We start from the raw sequence: 20,397 nt of genomic DNA on the forward strand, positions 1-20,397 counted from the left end.
AGAAAGAAAGAAAGAAAGAAAGAAAGAAAGAAAGAAAGAAAGAAAGAAAGAAAGAAAGAAAGGAGGAAGGAAGGAAGGAAGAAAAATGATTTGTTTTATGACATAGTAGTGGAAGCTTCTTATGATTACCTGGCAAAATCATGTTGATTTATACAATTTTTTTTAACTTCATTTCATTTACTTCAGTCTGCTCCATGAAACCCAAAAGTATGGTAATAAGATGTCCTACCTTTTTTTTAAGCATCTTTTTTTATATGAATTGTGATTGTCGATGGTAGCTGCTCCTAACTCAGGAAATAAAGTACTGACAATCCCCAATTTGTTTTTTGCTTTTTGCTTTGGTATCTGGCTTAGAATTTCTTTCATACCACCAGACATATTTTTGAAACCCAGGAAGGAGGTAGCATAAATGGTGATTTGTCCAGGAGCATAGCTGGTGTGGAGAATTGCACGGAAATCCTAAAGAAAAACATAGGAGTTTCCTGGAAAGAGTATGACATGAGTGCTTGTGTTCATGGAAATGGGAGGAAAAGACAAACAAAAACTACAAGCAGTAGGAAAAAGTGCATATTAGTCATTAAGCAGGGGTCAGAGCATACGGAAATTTTAATCTTGTGTGTGAAAAATAGCTCAACATACGTCAATAAATTTTTTCACAAAAGATTATATTTTGACTGTAAACATTTCAAATTATATGAACTTACTCTCCCCAGCCTTCCTCCCTCCCCTCCACCCGACACCCTTCCCTTCTCAGAGAAAAATAAGGATGACGTGTTGCTTGGTGACTGACTTTGTTTCTACCTGGAGATTTCTCCTTGTGTCTGTGAAAATCCACTTTGTTTGCACTTTCATAATTTAGGGGTCCAGTCTCCTATGAAGCACTTAGGCTGTTTCCAATTATGTATGCTTTAATGCAGGCTGTGGTTAAGATCCTGGCATTTTCATCTTTGCACACACGTGTGTTATCTATGCGGCATAACTAGTCAGCAAAATCCTGTGTTTGGAGAATTTAAACAAGTACCATTTATTTAGTCATCCGATTGTGAACTCCTCTGAGAGCTGATATCTGGTCTAGTTTTGGTCTCAAAAATACCAGGGGGAGAAAACTCTATCTTCCCTTCTATTCAGTCATTCCTAAGGTGGCCCTATCTTCTGGAAGCAGGTTCCTGAGATGCCGGAGCAGCCTGCTACTTGTTCCCGTGAGTTTCAGCACTTACTTGAGCATTATCTCGAGTGTCCCATAATCACATGGCGTGACTTTCCCTTAACTCCTTGCGTGTTTAAAACCCTTATCAAGTTCTTAATTATTCACTTAATTTTTCCTCCCAACAGTAGAGTGAGATCATAATAACCTTTGTTATTATTCCAATTAAGTACTTGTTGTTACTCCAGCTTAATTAAAGAGATGATAAAGCAAAAGCACGCAAAGAATTAAGTGAACTGATGGAGGTCACTCAGTGGAATGTTGTTCTTTGGAGGGCTTACGAAGGGGGTTAGAGGAACCCCTGTGAAGTCTGGTGCCTCTCAGAGGGCCTCTAGCCTCTTCTTTGGGGAGAACAGAACTGTTGGTGAGACTTACAACCCCACAGACACCACCACCAACCCTTTTAGTCATTGAAGAATAGAACCAAAGACAGCTTTTGATTCTATTTGGATATTGGTCACTACAGGAGCCTCCGGAAATACACCAGACCTCTTTTTTTTTTTCTTTTCAATTGAAGTATAATTGACACATACTGTTACATTAGTTGCAAGTGGATGACATAGTGATTTGAGGAGCCTATACGTTATCCTGTGCTCACCACAAATGTAGCTGTCCTCTGTCACCGCACAATGCTCTTACAATACCATTGGCTGTATGCCCATGCTGTACCTTTCATCCCTGTAACTTCTTCATTCCGTAACTGGAAGCAGTCACCCAGGTGCAATCACGAAGTAGTGAATGCACAATGACAAAGGATTCCCCGCAGTTGTAGCACATTACAAGGATGTGCATCACAGTTATTTTCATTGCAAACAGTTAGAAATATCCAAATGCCGACGATGAAGATTAGGTTCAGTAAGTGATGGCATTCGTACAGTGACCGATTGGTCACTTTAATAAAAGAGATTAGTTTTTTTTTTTTTTTTAAGTACATTGCATTTCAACGTTTCCCCACAGAGAGAGGGGGTGCGTATCTGAATCATCCTAGGAGTTTTTCAAACTAGACAGTCGTACCCCTCCAAGCCCCAAATCCCCCACATTCCTGGCCCAGATTCTGATCCAGTGCACTAGAGACGGTAAATACGCTCTTGTTCAAGTTGGTTTTGACAAATAAAGAGACATCGGGATAGAAAGTGAGTTTGCAAAATGCTATAAAAAATATAAAGAAATACAATTTTTAAAAAAAATTGTAGCATTTATGACAAAGAAAAAACCATTCAGTTTTGCTCTCAAGAAGTTCTCTCTCTATGGATATGTAGCATTAACCCTGTGGTAGGCACTGGGCTGAATATTTGACGTGCATTGTCTCAGTGGGTCCTGAGCTAAACACTGGGGTCCTGCAGCTCTGGGAGAGGGGGTGACTTTCTCTTGGTTAATTCCCCTCAGGGCACAGGGAGCAGCTCAGAAACATAGGCTGCTTCTGCATGGAAGAAAACCCTGAAGGTGAAGGGCGCTTAGCGTTCCCTTTATGAACTTCAGGATTAAACCTTTGTCTTCAGTTACAAAAGCTCAGTGATAACGTGCTAAATACGCATGTGACACTTGGGTATATAGACGCCCCATAATTTATTTATGCACCATAATCATTGAACCAATTCTCCATTTCCATGTGAGTCCAAACTCCCCCATATTGCTGGGGGACTTCTCCGGGCTGGGGGGTTGTTATTTGCTGCTGTAAATTATCTTCTGCAAACACATGGGCCTCTTTGGTAATGCAGCCCAGATGTGAGCATTGGAAAAGCTTGATAGTGAGTGAGCACGCAAGCATTTAAATCAGAGAGCGGGGCCTTGGCGTGACCTCGCTGGAAAAGCTCCCATTCCATCACGGGAGGGCAGGCGGAGGTGGCTCAGGCTGGTACCACCCAGCTCCACACCGAGCAGCATCTCAGCGTCTTTTACTCCCTTCTTCTGACTACTTGTTGCTCCCCCCTCCTTCTCCCCTTCTGGTCTTCCCTCTCCTGCCCCTTTTCCTCCTCCTCAAGCCCCCTCTGCTGTGCCCTAGGGCTGTAAGGGATCACTCAGAGGTACCCCTAAAGCATCATCATCTGTGACACTCAGGGCTGAGAACTCCCTGCATTACTTGGAGAGTTCTAGGAGAAATGTGAGGGATATAAGGGAAACTGCTACCTTTCTGCCAAAGTTGTTGCAAACCTGGAGCCTTTGAAAAACTTGAGAGTGCTCTCGGCACCCCCTGTCCTGGTTCTGGAACACTCAGCCTTTAAAAAGGGTTAAACTCAAGGAAGCGTCATAACTGTACCTGTGGGTCCCCATCATTCCGCCTGACTTTTTTTTCTTTTTTTAAGAATGCCAAATATATGAAATACAACACAACAGGTAGAAACAAACAAAGACTCTGGTGAAAAAAGAGATTTGTTCATATGGAAAGATGCCCCCAATATATTCAAGCAGACCACAAAGCATGTGTGACATGATTACACTTAAACGTGAGTAGGGAGAAAGTTTAAAACGTTAACAGTAGTTAATCTCTGGATAGAATGATTCTGGGAATGATTTTTTTTTTTGTCTTTTTGTTAATCTATATATATATTTTTTTTTCCTTGATAATGAACATATTACTTAAGCTTTTTTTTTTAATGCAAACAGCAGTTAGGCTCTGGGTGGAATGATTATGAGAAAGATTTTTTTTCTTTTTGTTAATCTATATATATTTTTTCATATGATGAATACATTACTTAAGCATTTTTTTTAAAAAATGCAAACAGTAGTAAATCTCTGGGTAGAATGATTATGGGAATGATTTATTTTTTTTGTCTTTTTGCTTATCTCTCTATAATTTTTTTCCTACAATGAACACATTACTTTAAGCATTTTTTTTTTTAATGCAAGCATTAGGATTGATAAGAGGAAGAGAAATTGAAATGTTTGTGAGTGGCTAGCCATGAGTTATTTTAAAGCTATCAAAAGGTAGGTAACTTACAATAAGAAGAGGACAGGAAAGTTTATCTCTTCGAGGAAGAATGTGATCAAAAGCCCAGAGGAATAACTGATTCCTCCTACTATGGGCCCAGCAGAGGCTCTTTGAGGCAGATATGTGAGGTCAGCTGGAGCTCTGGGCCAGCCACCACACTCCCATCTGAGCGGGCAATATCCCAGAACATAAAGAAGGTGACTGTTCGTTGCCTTAATATTGACCGTGAGCTCCTAAGAGCATTAACCCATTCTTGACCTTCCAGGCACTTGGTCAGAGGACTCCATCTGTGAGGATCCGACATCCTAATTCTTACAAGAGATCCAGAAAGACACAGAACCTTTCAAAACTCGTGCTCAATCCTGATTCCAGTTTCTTACAGGATTATATTTCTCAATGTGCTTTCTGATCAAATATCAGACACTGTGGGAATCAGCTCACTCTCCTCCATAATCTGTCCTCAGGGTGACATCGAAAGGGCAGAAGGAAAGAATGAGTAATGTAATGAGTGCAAAAAGCTGTAGCGTGCAGAAGTTAAAGCTTGGCCTTTAGCACAGAGTTTAATAGGGGCCCTTCTGACATTTGGGGCAGGTAATTCTTCGTCGTGGGAAGCTACGCTGGGATGTGGGATGGTCTCAGCATCCTGGGCATCGACCACCCAGATGCCAATACACCCTCCAAGTCAGGGTGATCCAAAAATGTCTTCCATACTGCCCAGTGCGCCCCACTCTGCCCACTGAGAATGGGTGCTTTAGCATCGCTCCTGGATTCGAATCCCAGTTCTTCCATTTATTTGCTCTGTGGCTTATTTTCCTCACGTGCAAAATGGACCTTGTTGGAGGATTAAACCTGTAAGAACATATCATGTAGACCCTCAGTACATGTTAACGATTATTATGATATAAATGACAGAGACTGCCTTAATCACATATGGAACGGTTAAAAAAAAAAAATTCCGTAACATGATATACGGTCTTCAAATGTGGAAGGTTTGGGACTGTCTGGCTTAAGTCAGACCCATTCACATTTGCCCTGGGTGGAAGATCTCATCGTTTGTCTTTGTCATTCACAGTGCCAGCCATCCCCCTGCCCCCCATCTCCCTTCTCCTGCCTCCCTTCCTGCCTTCTTCTCAAAGCCTGCATCCCTATTTTGCTCGTGGAGGACGGGAGCAGGCTGTTTTGCAGTTTGGAAGGGAAGAAGCAACACTTGGACACTTATGGGTTGCCTGGGGCAGAAGACTTCCTTGGACCCCTTTCGGACAGGTCACAGCAAGGCCCTTACCCTCCTGGGCCTCCAGCCCTTCCCTGGGGATCTCAGAAAGAGCCACACCATGGGAGTGAGCAACAGGGCAGTTTCCTACAGACTTATCTGGAGGGCCCTCGCTGGTTCTCCTAGAGATGCCTGGAAATTCGGAAGTGAGGGAGCGTCTTTTGGCAGGGAGCACATAGTGGAAGCAAACTGTGCTTTCCTTGGGGAATTCTGTCAGACTGCACCCCTCCCAGAGATGAAAGGAGCATCTGGGACTCCCACAAGCCCTGCATAATAGCTTGGAGAAAGTACAGTATACTTCAATTACACTGCTGGCTTCTGCATGCATCATAAAGTGAGACGATGAGGTAGCCGGGTCATTACAAGCAATGAGCAGAGATCTCCCTGCTCAGATTGTGGCCTGGGATCTGATAGGAATCTTCTTGGGCCCGCGGCTGCGGTGAGTGCCAGAAATTACCCGCAATGACTGACCGAAACCCAGAAGGAGGCCCTCGCTGGACTCCACTCACAAGCTCAGCATTGTTCAGAATGCGAAGTCATTGAGCAATTCTTGCCCGATTCCCCGACTTTGAAGATATCACGGAGACATAAGGAAGGCCCTGGAAAACTAAATATGCTCAGTTGGCAGAGAACAAGTCGTAACTGGTCAGAAAGACTTTTGTTTCACGGCATTTTCCTGTTCTGGGTCAAAATGGACACTTGGGGAGCACTGTGTCCTTGAGAGAAAGAGCTTAGGAAGGACACTTGCTAAAGTCTTAAAAAAGCTTCCCGGCTCAGTCACCGCCTTTTATTATAGTGCCATCTATAGAAGAAGAAGAAGAATCTAGTAATAATGCCCACCACCCATTGGCTGCTGAGCAGCATGCCCCCAGCTATATTGAGCACATTTAAAACATCTCATGGCTCTGGGATGTGGGGCAGGTGAAGCAGGGGAGCACTGAGCAGCCGGACGGCCAGCTCGAGGCCCCAGGATGAGGCTGTCTCCCCAACTCCATGGTGTTGACTTTTGGTCACAATGAATAAATGCCCCAAGAAGAAAATATTGGCCACCTACACGTAAGTGACTTGAAGAACAGCCCATGTCAGACAACTCCTGTGTTCTGCCTTTTGGCATACCTGTGTTGTCACTGGGCCGACAGGCCCACCTCCTCCCCAGGCCATCTTTTTCACATCACTGAAGTTCGATGTTCTGGTATCGTTGCTAAACGGTTAGGTGACCACCCGTCCCGTCAGGAAGGGACAAAGACAGCCAGTGGGGGGAGCACACAAATTAGAGGAAAACGTCTCCAAGCAAACTCTCTTCTCAAGAAATTGTACTTACTCAGCTGTAATGAGGTTTGTCTCTAAAACATATGCCTATCGGGGCGCCTGGGTGGCTCAGTTGGTTAAGCGACTGCCTTCGGCTCAGGTCATGATCCTGGAGTCCCCGGATCGAGTCCCGCATCGGGCTCCCTGCTCAGCAGGGAGTCTGCTTCTCCCTCTGACCCTCCTCCCTCTCATATGCTCTCTCTCACTCTCTCAAATAAATGGGATCTTTAAAAAAAAAAAAAAAAAAAAAAAAAAAAAAAAAAAAAAAAAAAAAAAATAAAACATATGCCTAGTCCAAAAGCCTGAGCTCATTTCAGGGCTGGAAATTGAACCGGGGGCTTAAACTTCACAAAATCTTGGTGAAATCACTCACAATAAGTGTGCAGAAAGGAAACATATCCTTTTACCAAAAAGGGGGCTGAAACAAAAGGTCTTTATTTTATGAGTCTGGGAGAGTTCGTTTTATTTCATTAAGAAGCCCTAGATTCTGTTTTCACTTCATGATACATGTTGATAGGTGTGCCTGGGGAGTTATTCTCCCAAAGGACGATACGCACTTTTCATACACTACATAAATATGGAGTCATTACAATGGCCCCCTTGAGGGAGAGAGAGGATTCTGAATTGAGAGAGCAGGTAATCAGATGCCAAAGAAGAAAGGTAGAAGGCAACAGGGCAGGTCGCCAGAAAGTGGTGGGAAACAAGATAGGGACCTGTTTACTAGAACGAAGGTATAGTCAGGGGCTTGGGCTTCAGAAACAAGAGGAACCCAGTTTCTGGTACAAAGCTATCTGTTCAGAGCTGGGCAAGCCACAGGCTGATTTGGGGCTGAGCCACCCAGCCCCCTGCATGTAGGTTCTTAAATTCTTGAGGATTAGCAAGAGGACTGGTCTGGCTATTATGTCCTCTCCCTGGAATGGCCTTCCTCCCCTGGCTACCTGGCGAACTCATGCATTCTTTAAGACTCAGCCCAGTTGTCCAAGGGGACATTTCGTGTCCTGTGTCACTTAGTGCTATGGATCTCAGCTTGGCCACCTTCTCCCTCTTGATTCCTAAGCTGAGTTCACTGCATCCCTCCTTCGGGCCCCATGGCATTGTGTGCGTGTTACGTTTCATTGTGATTGTTATTGTAGGAAAGCATTCTATCACATGGGTGTGGAATGGGAACTTTGAAGTCTGACCGGCCTTAGTTCAAATCATGGCTCCCCCACTTCCTGCCTGTACGGCTTAGAGAAGATGACTTAGGGACACCTCCATCTCTCCGTTTCCTCGTCTGTAAAATGGGTTCATAAGTCGCTACCTGTGGCATCTGGTTGTACTGAAGATTAACTGAAACGATTGTTGTGAGTGAAATGAGACAATGCATGGAAGGCGCTTCGCGTCTGGCTAGCTGTAAGCAGGAGCTCAGGAGATCGTAGCTGGCACACTGCGGCTGCCCCTTTCAGGAAACCTGCCCCCGTTACCTCAGTTGACAGGGATAAAGTACCTGTAGCAGCAAAGAGCAGGCAACTGCCACCACCACCACCTAGTTGAACCGGAAGGTCCTTCAGGATGCAGCCATTGAGTTAACTGGGGTGGAGAAGCGCACTCCACCCCAGAGAGGCTCCTTATGATAAGCGGTGGCCCAACCAAGCCAGGGACCCTCAGAGGGAGTGAGAGAGAGGGAGGCACTAAGCCGAAGCCACCAGTCGGAGGAAGAAGGGCAAGTCAGCTGCAGGAGCTGAGGGCACAGAAGCAAGGGAGTGCACTGAGCGACACAAAGCCAGGGGGCCCCTGAGGCTTGCTGCCGCCACCACTGGAAGGCTGGGATCTTAGACTCAAAGTTGGAGTCACTTCCCCTAGGCCACAAAGCAGGACATTCCAGAGAATGGGTTTTTATTAACAATTGTTAATATTTATTGTTTCCTATATATTACTTCCTTTAATCCTTTCAAGAGCCGCCCCCCCCCCCCCCCCGCCGCAAACCGTGAGCTGAGTGCAATCATGACACCCATTTTAGAAGAGACACAAAGAAGCCCATGAACTTGCCCAAGGCCACACAGCTAATAAAGGATGGAGGAGGGCGTCCCTATCTTGATCTTTCTGATTCCGAAGCCTGTTTTCCCCCAGCCCCACATTCTCCTCCCTGTCTGAGTCCTTCACTTTCCTTTCTCACAAACCAGCCATCTTCAGTCCTCATTAATCTCACTTATGAGATAAACCCTTGTAAGGAAAAATATAAAGGATTTATTCTCTTTCTGGAACTCCCCTTGATGATTCAGCATTAGAGGTGAAATTTTTCAAATGCTTTTGCCATCTCCGTGATAAAATCATCCATGGTCCTTTTCAGTTTCATTTATTTATCCAACATTCTGTCCATATTGGAGGGAAGGGAGTGGAGAACAGATGCCCATCGCCTGTCATGATGGTGCAGAGCTAAGGTCAGTCTCCCCAGCCACTTTAGCCCTGGTTGATCTTAACTCTCACCAATCAGAGAGCAAGTTTCTCTTCCAGGAGCCGAGCTGTGAGCTGTCTTGGGGCATTAGGTCTCTTCATGCATTATTCATCAAGCGAGGCTCCAAACTTGAGAAAAACTTCTGTGCCTTTGGCTGGCCCGCTCACCCACCCAGAGCTTAGCGTTCACTGGCCAGCCTCATCATTAGGAGATTTTGAAAAAAGACAGAATTGTGAAGGACTCCCCTCCCCTCCTTACAAGGGGCTGTCGGAGCTCTCCTTAGAGCGTGGACTAAAGCCCAGGGAAGGGGGTGGGGAGAGGCCTGGCATACTCTGATTTGCATGACAAAAAGTCCAAGGTTAAGTGCTACTGAGGGCCTGGCTTCCAGCCAAGAGAAAACCCTGGCCTGGAAGGATGACCGGGAAGGAGCAGGGTGTCATTGAAATTTGCCTGGTGAATGCAGGCAAGGTGGGTCTGGGGCCCTCACACCCTCACACCCACCTCAAGTCTAAAAACCAGAGCAGACATGAATGTTGCATTATATAGTTCTTAACTCAGTCAACTTCTACTTTCTACTTCTCCTTTTGCCTGGGCTTTGTTTTGAAGCTGTCTGAGGTATTAGGAGCCCCCAGAATGCTTGTGTTCAAGAATGATCAACACAGATAAAGCTGGGTTTGCAGTTAGGTACCATTTGCAGTTTGCAGGTAGATACCATTTTGGATTCCTCTTGAATTCATCGTCCAAGACACAAAAACTTTATGTTAAGAGATTTTATCTGCATATATGCCTACATTCATATGCATGTATATGTACATATATGTAGACATACATATGTATTACAGATTTCTTTTAAAAGGAAAAAAAAGCACAACTGTTACCTAGTTCCTCGTAATCCTTTCTGTTTTGGGGGAAGCTAAATGAGGACATGACATCATGCTGAGAGAGGGAAAGAAATCTGAAGAACCAACTTCTGTACTGTTTTTCAGGTTTTACATTGAGAGCATATCGTTTTTAAAGGATAAAACCACAGTGGAGCTGTTTTTCCTGAACGCAAAGTCCTGTGTGCACAAGGTAAGATGCCCCATTTGTTATATTCGGTGAATGACTCCAGACGGACTGGAGTAGGGGGGACAATGGTATTGCCTAGACTTTCATGTTCAAACAAAGAAAAATGGCCATAATCTTTCCCACTGCCATAAAAAAAATACAAATAAATTTAAATGAAAGCCAGCTCTTCTCAAATTCTGAGTGAGAAAGACAGCCATCTGCAGGGAACTCATGCTCACAGACAATTACCATGGCCTTAAAGGCAGCTCGTACTCCACACAGAATATTCCAGAAAGACACAAAGGTGGATTAGTCAGATTGTGATTGAAACCTCAAAAGAAGTCATACTGGAAATCTTGTTTCATAGAGTATGCCCTACATCTCTCATAATTCAAAACCAATCTTATTTAGGGGCTTCTGCTCAGAGCCACATGTTTTAAAGCAGTGTCTCCATTATCTGTGGTGAGGGACAGGTTTTTCCGCTTTATTGTTTTTTATTTGTATCCAATCTTTGGAGGACACACTGCTTTTGTAAAATACAGTAAACATGAATTGCTAGAGAAATGATCCCATGCCTGGATGTCAAATTGCTATAAAGCATTCTCAATTTTGATCTTACCTCCTTGCAGACTATCATTGTGTTCAAGGTCCTCTACTCTGGCCTCCTCAAACCACACCTTGGCCAAGGCAGGGAGTCTGCGAACCTAGATATGTTCATCTGGAACGAACTTCTCCATTCTAGGTTATAGTCTCAGTATTCAGGATCTCAGAGCCCATGCCCACTTCCAGGGCCAGTGGGAGCCCCTTCTGTCCAGATACATCACCCCAAATCTGAGGGGTGCCCAGGATTGCCTGGCCTAGAAAGATAAGGGGGGGGCAGACTATATATGGGTTAGGGAACTTACACTGGTACATTTCCCATAGACCCCCAAAATATTAAGGGTGGCTCACTGCACACACACACACAGAATTAATTGATTAAAGACTCAGACCGGGCAGAGTTTTTGTTGGATTTTTTTAAACAGCTGTATTGAGAAATAATTGACCGCACGTGTTTAAAGTATACAGTTTTGTAAGTTTTAACATATATAGTAGCCATGAAATGATCACCAAAATCAAGATAGTGAATATACCCAGCAACTGCACATCTCCTTTTCCCACAGTGGAGCAGTTTACATTTTCTAGAGTTGTATATAGGTAGAATCATATAGTAGATGATGTTTTTGTTTACTTTCCTTTTTTTAAGATTTTATTTATTTATTAGAGAGAGAGCATGAGCGGGGGAGGGGGAGGGGCAGAGGGAGAAGGAAAAGCAGACTCCCTGCTGAGCAGGGAGCTCAATCCCAGGACCCCAGGATTGTGACCTGAGCCAAAGGCGGATGCTTAACCGACTGAGCCACCCAGGTGCCCCCTCTTTTTGTCTTCTTTCAATGAGCATAATTATTTTGAGATTCTATCTGTGTTGTTGCATGTATCAGTAGCCCATTCCTTTTTATTGCTGAAGTATCCCATTGTATGGATGTACCTTAAATTGTTTTTCAATTCCCCTGTGGGTTTTTCTCCATTTTTTTCGAGCTTTACTGGGATATAATTGACATATAACACTCTGTAAATTTAAGGAGTACAATAGGATGATTTGATACACGGATATGTTGCGAAATGATCCATTCACCTGTTGATGGACATTTGGTTGTACCAGTTTGGGGACTATTACAAATAAAAATGCAATGAACATTCATGTACAAGTCATTGTATATAAACATACTTTCTTTTTTCTTGAGTAAATACCTGGGAGCAGAATGGCTGGATCATATGGTAGATATGCTTAATTTTTTAAGGTACTGCCAAACTGTTTTCCAAAGTGGTTTTCAAAAATCAGTTGTTCATATATGCATGAGTTTATTTCTGGACTCTGTATTTTGTTTCATTGATCTATTTATCAACCTTTTTGCCAATAACACACTGTTTTGATTATTATCGCTTTAGAATATGTCTTGAGGGCGCCTGGGTGGCTCAGTTGGTTAAGCGACTGCCTTCGGCTCAGGTCATGATCCTGGAGTCCCGGGATCGAGTCCCGCATCGGGCTCCCTGCTCGGCAGGGAGCCTGCTTGTCCCTCTGGCCCTCCCCCCTCTCATGTGCTCTCTGTCTCTCTCATTCTCTCTGTCTCAAATAAATAGAATATGTCTTGAAATCAGAACAAGCTCTAGCATTGTTCTTTTTCAACATTGTTTTATTCTGTTTTCTTGCATTTCCATATAAATTTTAGAATCAACTTGTTAATTAAAAAAAAAAAGAACAAAACAAAACAGAAAAACACCTGATGAGATTTTCATTAGGATTGCACTGAATCTATAGACCAATGTAGAAAGAATTGACAACTTAGCAGTATGGAGTCTCAGACCCAGGACACAAGGTATAATCTCCATTTATTTTAGTCATCTTTAATTTCTCTCAGCAGTATTTATAGTTTTCAGCATACAGGTCTTTTGTCAGATTTGTCCCTAAATCTTCCCTATTATTTGATACAATTGTGAATGGTATCTTTGTGAATGGTATCTTTTTATTTCAATTTCTGAGAGTTCATTAATAGTATATAGAAATACAATTGATTTTTGTATATTGCTGTTGAATCCTGCAACCTTCCTAAACTCATTTATCATTTTTGGTAGCTTTTTTGTAGATTCTGCCGGATTTTCTTTATAGATGTTTGTGGCATCTGCTAATAAAGATAGTTTTACTTCTTCCTTTCTAGTATGCCTGCTTTTTTATTAGTTGTCAAATTTGTAGACATAGTTGTTCAAAATATTTCCTTATCGCCCTCTTAACATGTGGTCTAGAGGGCTGTTACCTCTTTTGATCCTGATATTAATAATTGGTGCCTTTCTCTTTTTTTTCTAATTAGTCTGGCTAAAAGTTGATTGCTCTTGAGCTTCTCAAAGAACTAGCGTTTGGTTTCAGTGATTTTCTCTGTTGTTTTTCTGGTTTCTATTTCATTGACTTCTGCTATGATCTTTATTATCTTTACCTTTTAACTTTATTATTTACTTTCTTCCTTTTTCTTTGGAATTCATTTGTTCTTCTTATTCTAGCTCCTTAAGATAGAAACTGAGATCACTGTTAAAGATGTTATTTTCTAATACAGGCATTTAGTATATAAAATTTCCCCCTAAGTACTGATTTTGTAGTATCCCACAGATTCTCATATGTTGTGTTTTCATTTTTATTTACTTCAAAAGATTTCCAAATTCCTCTTTCATATATCTTCAATGGCCTCTTGTTATTTAGAAGAGTACAGTTTGGTTTCCAAATATTTGGGGGATTTTTTAGAGCTCTTTCTGTTATTTATTTCTAATATAATCCCACTGTGGTCAGAGAACACACTTTGTAGGAATTAAATTCTTTTAAATTTATTGAGACTTGTTTTATGGCCCAGAATATGTTCCATCTTGGCAAGTGATCCATGTACACTTGGGAAGAATGTGTATTCTGCCGTCCCTGTGTGGAATGTTCCATGAATTTTATCACTGCTTTTGATTACGAGGTGCGTTGGTATAGCTTTCTTTATGGTTCTTATGATTGGTGTTTATTGAGCATTTTGGACTTGTGGGTTTATAGTTTTCATCAATTTTGGAAATATCTTAGCCATTTCTTTAAGATTTTATTTATTTCTTAAAGAGAGAGAGAGCATGAATGTGAGAGAGAAAAGCAGACTCCCTGCTGAGCAGGGACCCTCACTGGACCCAGGGCTTGATCCTAGGACCCTGAGATCATGACCTGAGCCAAAGTCAGACACTTAACTGACTGAGCTACCCAGGCACCCCTATCTTAGCCATTTTTAAAATTTATTTCTAATTTAATCCCACTATAGTCAGAGAACACACTTTATATGAATTAAATCCTTTTTAATTTATTGAGACTTGTTTCATGACCCAGAATATGCCATAGTTTTAATTAGCTAGACTTGGTTGGTAGTATTGTTCAAGTGAACTGTATCTTGCTGATTGTCTGTTTACTTCTTGTATCAGGTATTGACAGAGGGGTACTGAAATCTCTAGCTATTACTATGGACGTTTCTATTTCTTTTTGCAAGTTGACCTAGTTAAAATATCAGTTTTGTTTCATGCATTTCAAAGCTCTGTTATTAGGGCATAAAGACTTAGAATTGCTATGTCCTCTTGATCATCATTATAAAATGATCCTCTTTATCTTGGTAATATTCTTTTCCCTGAAGTCTGCTTTGTTTGATATTAATATAATCACTTCAAGTTTCTTCTATTAGTGTTATCATGGTAAATCTTTTCTCATCCTTTTAAACTATTTGTATCCGTATATTTGAAGTGCATTTTTTGTAGACAACATATAATTGCATCTTGATTTTTTAATGCATTCTGGCAATCTCTGTATTTTAACTGGTTATATATATACTATTTACATGTGGTGTGATATTTTATATAGTTAAGTTTAAGTCTATCATCTTCCTATTTGTTTTCTGTTTGTCCCATCTGTTATTTTTTCCTTTCTCTGCCTTCTTTTGGATTTATTTTGCATTATATGATTCCATTTTACCTCTTTTGTTGGATTATTAGGTATAACTCTTTTTCTTGTTATTTCCATGGTTGTTTTAGGGTTTATGGTATACATCTTTTTTTTTTTAAGATTTATTTATTTATTATTTTGGGGGGGGTACAGGGGGAGGGGCAGAACAGAGGGAAAGAGAGAACCTCAAGCCGACTCCCACTGAGGGCAGAGCCTGACAGGGGGCTCAACCCCACAACCCTGAGATCATGACCTGAGCTGAAATCAAGAGTCTGAAGCTTAGGGGCGCATGGGTGGCTCAGTCAGTTAAGCATCTGCCTTTGGCTCAGGTTGTGATCCCAGAGTCCTGGGATCAAGTCCCACATTGGGCTCCTTGCTCAGTGGGGACCCTGCTTCTCCCTCTGCTGCTCCCCCTGCTTGTGTGTGCGCTCTCACTTTCTCTCTCTCTCAAAAATGAATAAATAAAATCTAAAAGAAAAAAAGCCACCCAGGTGCCCTATGGTATACATCTTTAACTTATTACGTCTACCTTCAAGTGACATAATACCATTCACATGTAGTGCGAGAACCTTACAATAGTATATTTCTCTCTCCCCCCATCAGCCTTTATGCTATCAGTGCCATATATTTTACTTTTTGATATGTTATAGATGCACACAACATTGTTATTTTTGTGTAAGCACTTGATATTTCTGCCTGCTTTTAAGATTTTCTTTTTATCAGTACTTTTGATTATGAGGTGCTATGGTATAGTTTTCTTCATGTTTCTTCTTTTTTGGTATTTATTGAGCATCTTGGACTTGTGAGTTTATAATTTTCATCAGTTTTTGAAATATCTCAGCCATTTTATCTTCAAATATTTTCTCCTATTCCCACCATGGCTCCTTTGCAAACTCCAATTACACATATACTGGGCAATCTGAAGTTATCCCACAGCCCAGTCATGCTCTCTTCTTTTCATTTAGTTATTTTTGTGTGTATGCTTCATTTTGGATAGTTTCTATTGCTCTGTCTTCAATTTGTATCTTTTCTTTTGCAATCTAATCTGCCATTGGTCTCATCCAGTATATTGAGTTTTTATTTAGAAGTCTGATTTGGTGGGGCACCTGGGTGGCTCAGTCAGTTAAGCATCTGCCTTGGGCTCAAGTCATGATCCCGGGATCCTGGGATCCAGCCCCACATCAGGCTCCCTGCTCAGCAGGGAGCCTGCTTCTCCCTCTCCCTCTGCTATGCTCTCTCTCTCTCTGTTAAATAAATAAATAAAATCTTTAAGAATAAATAAATAAAAATTTTAAAAAGAAGTTTATTTGGATAATTTTTGTATCTTCCGTTTGGCTACTTAATTTTTTTGAATATATGAGATACAGTTATAATAATTGTTTCAAAGCCTTTCTCTGCTTATTCTAATATCTGTGTCAGTTCTGGTAGGTTTTGACTGATTATGGGTCATGTTTTCCTGCCTACTTTGTATGCCTGATAATATTTCTATCTGGACATTGTTTAACTTTTTGGGTGCTGCATATTTTTATATTCCTGAAATATTCTTGACAGTTGTATTGGAATAAAAGTTAATTACTTAGATGCATTTTGACTTTTTTCAAGTCTTAGTTTTATGATTTGTTAGGCTGGCCTAGAGCAGTGCTCACTCTAGAAGTAATTATTCCCGATTACTGAGGCAAGACCTTCCTAAGTAGTCTACTCAATGACCCATGAATTATGATTTTTTTCTGTGGGAACCAGCTCTGTGTGAGGACCAGGTGCTCTTCCCCTTCATCTTCTTGGATACTTCTTTCCCCAGCCTTGGGCAGTCTCTTTCCATGCATGCAATAATCAGTACTCTGCATATCTTCAGGATTCTCTCTGTGAAGCTCTCCTTTCTCTGGCACTCTGTTCTGCAAATTCTATCCATTTTGGTCTCCCCAGTCTCTCAACTCTTTCTCCTCAACTCAGAGAGTCCACCATGCTCCATCTGTGTAACACCTTCACAGCCTAGAAACATTCTCATGGCAGGTAGTGGGGGCAGTCATGGGGTTCACCTCATTCAAGGTTCACTGTCCTTTGTTGTCTTTTATTCAGTGTTTTAATAATTTTGTTTCATATTTATTGGCTGGTTTTTTAAGTTTTTTGGTTACAGTTTTCTCTGTTTGTTTATATTTGGTGAGAAGATAAATCCGGTCCCTGTTAATCCATCATGGCTAGAAGCAGAAGTATTCAAATCAGAGTTTTTGGTTAATTCTTTGGAGAAAGTAAAAGGTCTTCAGCACCAAAGACTTTATTATAGCCTCTCTTTGTTGAGACTTGAGCTTCCTTAAGAACTCCAAGTGTTGACTGATAAGTAGATACCTATATAGCAAATGCAGCCTTTACTGAGTGAGGAGAAAACATTTCATAAACCACGGTTGGTCATCATCTCCTGTGGGGAAAGTACAATTACTGCTTGTTATATTTTTCACTACCTAGCTGGCCATGGTCCATTGAAACAGTTTCCTTGATTGCTTCTTTGCTCTCTTGCTATGTAAATAAAGATACAATGCAAATTTTAACTCATGATATTTCTCTTGTAGCTTTGTATGCTAAATTCTGTTGGTCTTGAGGAAGTACTGAAAAATAGAGTTCTTTTAACTTCCATTCCTTCTTATGAATGTCAGTTCTTGAGACATCCTTTCTAAATGGGAGTGTTTTGTGACTTGTCAAAGAATTTAGAACTTTTACAAAATATAGTATTGTTAGGCACTATGACCTATGAATATTATTGCAATAAATTTTTAAACTCAGTTGTAAGAATTTAGAGTTGAATATTTTCTATCTAAGTAATATGCAGATGGCTAGTAACAAACAGTCCCAAGAGATGTTACAGGATCCTGTAAATGATAAGATAACGGGATCAGGTAGGTGTGTGGTAAAGCATCTTTCAAGTAATTTCTAAGATATATGATAATTTAAGAACATCACACATAGGGAATATCATCTGAATCATGGACACAGGAATAAATAAGCTTTATGAGAACATAGTCTCGGCTATAGAATACACGTAGGTGGTTTACTGATTGGTGAAAATCAGTCACTGATGTGATAGCTGCTATTAATTTAGGGCTCAGTGCTGGATATGAGAGTGAATGGGGCTTCCTTCCAAACTGTGCCGAGAACATGCTTCCCATCAGTGACGTGTTCAGCACCTCTAATCATCCACTACCCACACTTCTTTCTCTCTGCCAGATAGCTGTCCCCGTCTCCCAACTCCTTCCTTCCATTGAAGACAGAAACATATAGGCAGGGAAAGAGAGCTCTTCTCTGCAAATACTGACAAAGCCACAATATCTCTTTGCATGCTTGGTTAGTAAGAAATATGACTTGTGATAGTTTCATATAGTGTCTAAAGCTCTGCATAGCTATGTAAATGTGGATTCATATTTTAAAAATTCACCCCTGTGAGTATGTCATTTGAAACACTGGGTGGTTCCCAATGGTTTTGTAAATATCATTGCCCATACTATATAGCGAAGAAGCCATTGGTAGCTTTGTGTTGAAAGAAATATTGGACCTCATTTTTGAGTTTGGGTATCCCGGAAGAGTCTAAAAAAGGGAAAGAGATTTTTCACTTTTGTTTACTCCAAAGCAAATCCCCACGTACACAGTGTGGTATGAATTGGGCATTCAATGAATTGTTGTAGACTAATGCAATAAATGAATGGATGCTGTTGATGATGAACGCTTGTTTCCCAAGAAGCCCAGAAATAAACAAAACAGCTTGTCTATTATATCACATGACTAGCATTAACTATGAAATGTATATAAAGTTACTGAGAAACTAAACATCTACAATGCTTAAAAATTCATTTTCCAGGTATTACTGAATATCATTTAGCAATGCTATGGTAACTCTAATTACAATTTTCAGCAAAAAAATGAGTAAGAATGATCCTATCAGGGAGAAGATTCAATGTATAGTCTAATACTTTCTTTTTAAGAAGTCAAAAACCTATTGTATTTTTCTCTAGTTATTGTAGATATCAATTAAATGTCAATAGTAATCTTACAGAAAACTAGTTCTGGTCGACTTCAATTACAAAGCCATTGGTATATAGGCCAAAGTCAACCATGGCTAGAACTGAGTACATAAGAGAGTATTTATTTAGCAATACTTTCCTTTTTGTGCCTGCTTCTTGCCAGCACCATTTGAGGCTTTTTATAACTGGAAATGCTCTGAGGATTTCTTGATTTTTCTCCTTGCCTTGCTAAGCCATTTTTCCCCATTTCAAAATTATCTGGTGAGATTGGGGCAGCATTTCTCATGACTTTTTACTTTTGACTACTTTTATCAGATTTACAACAAATGCTCATTTTTAATGAGCAAGCTCTTGCCTTCTTGCCCCTCTCCAGACCACAGAGTCGGAATTGAGGAGAGAGATGGAAAGCAGCCTTTTCAACAAGGTTCTTTGGTCATATTCCTGAGCCCTTTAGTTGAAGAATCACTAGGTTTTCTGGGTGTTAAACAAGCAGAATATTTAAATATGGGTTGAACCTGGCTTTGAGACATACGAATCAAGGTCCAGAGACAACTGTAGAAAGTTGCCTTTTCTTTCTCTTCTTCTTTCCTGGCAGTTAAAACAGGAAAGACATTTCCGCCTTAAGAATGGGAGAGCAGAGGAAGGTATGAAATTGCTTTCCAGCTCTGAGACTGATCGGAAGGAAAGAAATGTTTGCAGAGCCTTTTCTGTACGTTCTTGTGTGTGTGCCATTACTATGCGAAGTGGTACACATCTCACTGCATTTGATTCTCACTCTAGCCCACGAAGAAGAAAATGTGTGATCCCCTTTTAGAAATAAAAGAACAGCAGCCCAGGTGGGTTAAGTTGTTTGCTTGACATCACAGAGCGAGATGGGAAAAGTATCCTTAGAAAATGATACCAGCAAGACCCTGGGGCCCATAAAAGCACCTCTCATTTGTCTCTGCTTTTCTTTGATCATTGCTCCAGGGAAATAGAATTGTCCTCCATAACTTAGACCTCAGGGGCTATTGTTACAGGGTGGGCAGGTCACAGCCCCTAATGAGTACTAATACATATAATTTGCTAGGTGCTTACTGCGTATATTCATTCATTTAGTTCTCCAAACCTTACCTAAGTTCTATTATTTTCCCCCACTTTACAGGTGGGAATACTGAGGTAGAGAGGTTAAGTAACGTACAGAAGGTCACATAGCTAATAAGTGGAGGAGCAGTATGATGCCAGAATCTAGGACTTTAACCATTCCATACACTGCTTCTGGATGGATGAGGGTTGTCTGTCTCCTCCTCACGGGGGAGGCGGATCTGAGTCATCTAAAGTTTCAGCTCCTTCTTTCCCTCATTCCGAACTGTGTTGTACATATTCATGGTCTTAGCCCGTGGTGGTATAGATGCCTCTGGACACCAGGAGCCAAATGCCTTCCACAGGCTGGGCTGGGCGACAAAGCACTCATCTCCTTTCCGAAGCGCATGAGTACTCATGGAGGAACAGAACCTACCAGAAAGCTACAAACGGCCCCGTGTGGGTCAAGTGTTCCCCGGGAGAGTGCTGGTGTCTGAGTCGTCGGTCAGGTGAGGGCTCTTTGAACCTGTTTGGCTTCCTTGGTGAGAATGCAGAGGGGCACACCTTGCCTTTGCAAAACAACCATCTGTGCCAGGTGG

General features: G+C 41.4%; 1 protein-coding gene across 1 annotated transcript in view; it reads left to right on the forward strand.

The window, feature by feature from the left end:
- Positions 1 to 20,397, forward strand: part of FRMD4B (FERM domain containing 4B) — a 173,396-nt gene that overhangs the window by 64,747 nt on the left and 88,252 nt on the right. Inside the window, exon 5 of the mRNA XM_044921219.1 lies at positions 10,132 to 10,216. Within this exon, the coding sequence (XP_044777154.1) occupies positions 10,132 to 10,216 (85 nt within the window). The remainder of the gene's footprint in view (positions 1 to 10,131; positions 10,217 to 20,397) is intronic.

Source organism: Neomonachus schauinslandi, chromosome 1 (genome assembly GCF_002201575.2).
Source record: "Neomonachus schauinslandi chromosome 1, ASM220157v2, whole genome shotgun sequence".
NCBI classification, from domain to species: Eukaryota; Metazoa; Chordata; class Mammalia; order Carnivora; family Phocidae; genus Neomonachus; species Neomonachus schauinslandi.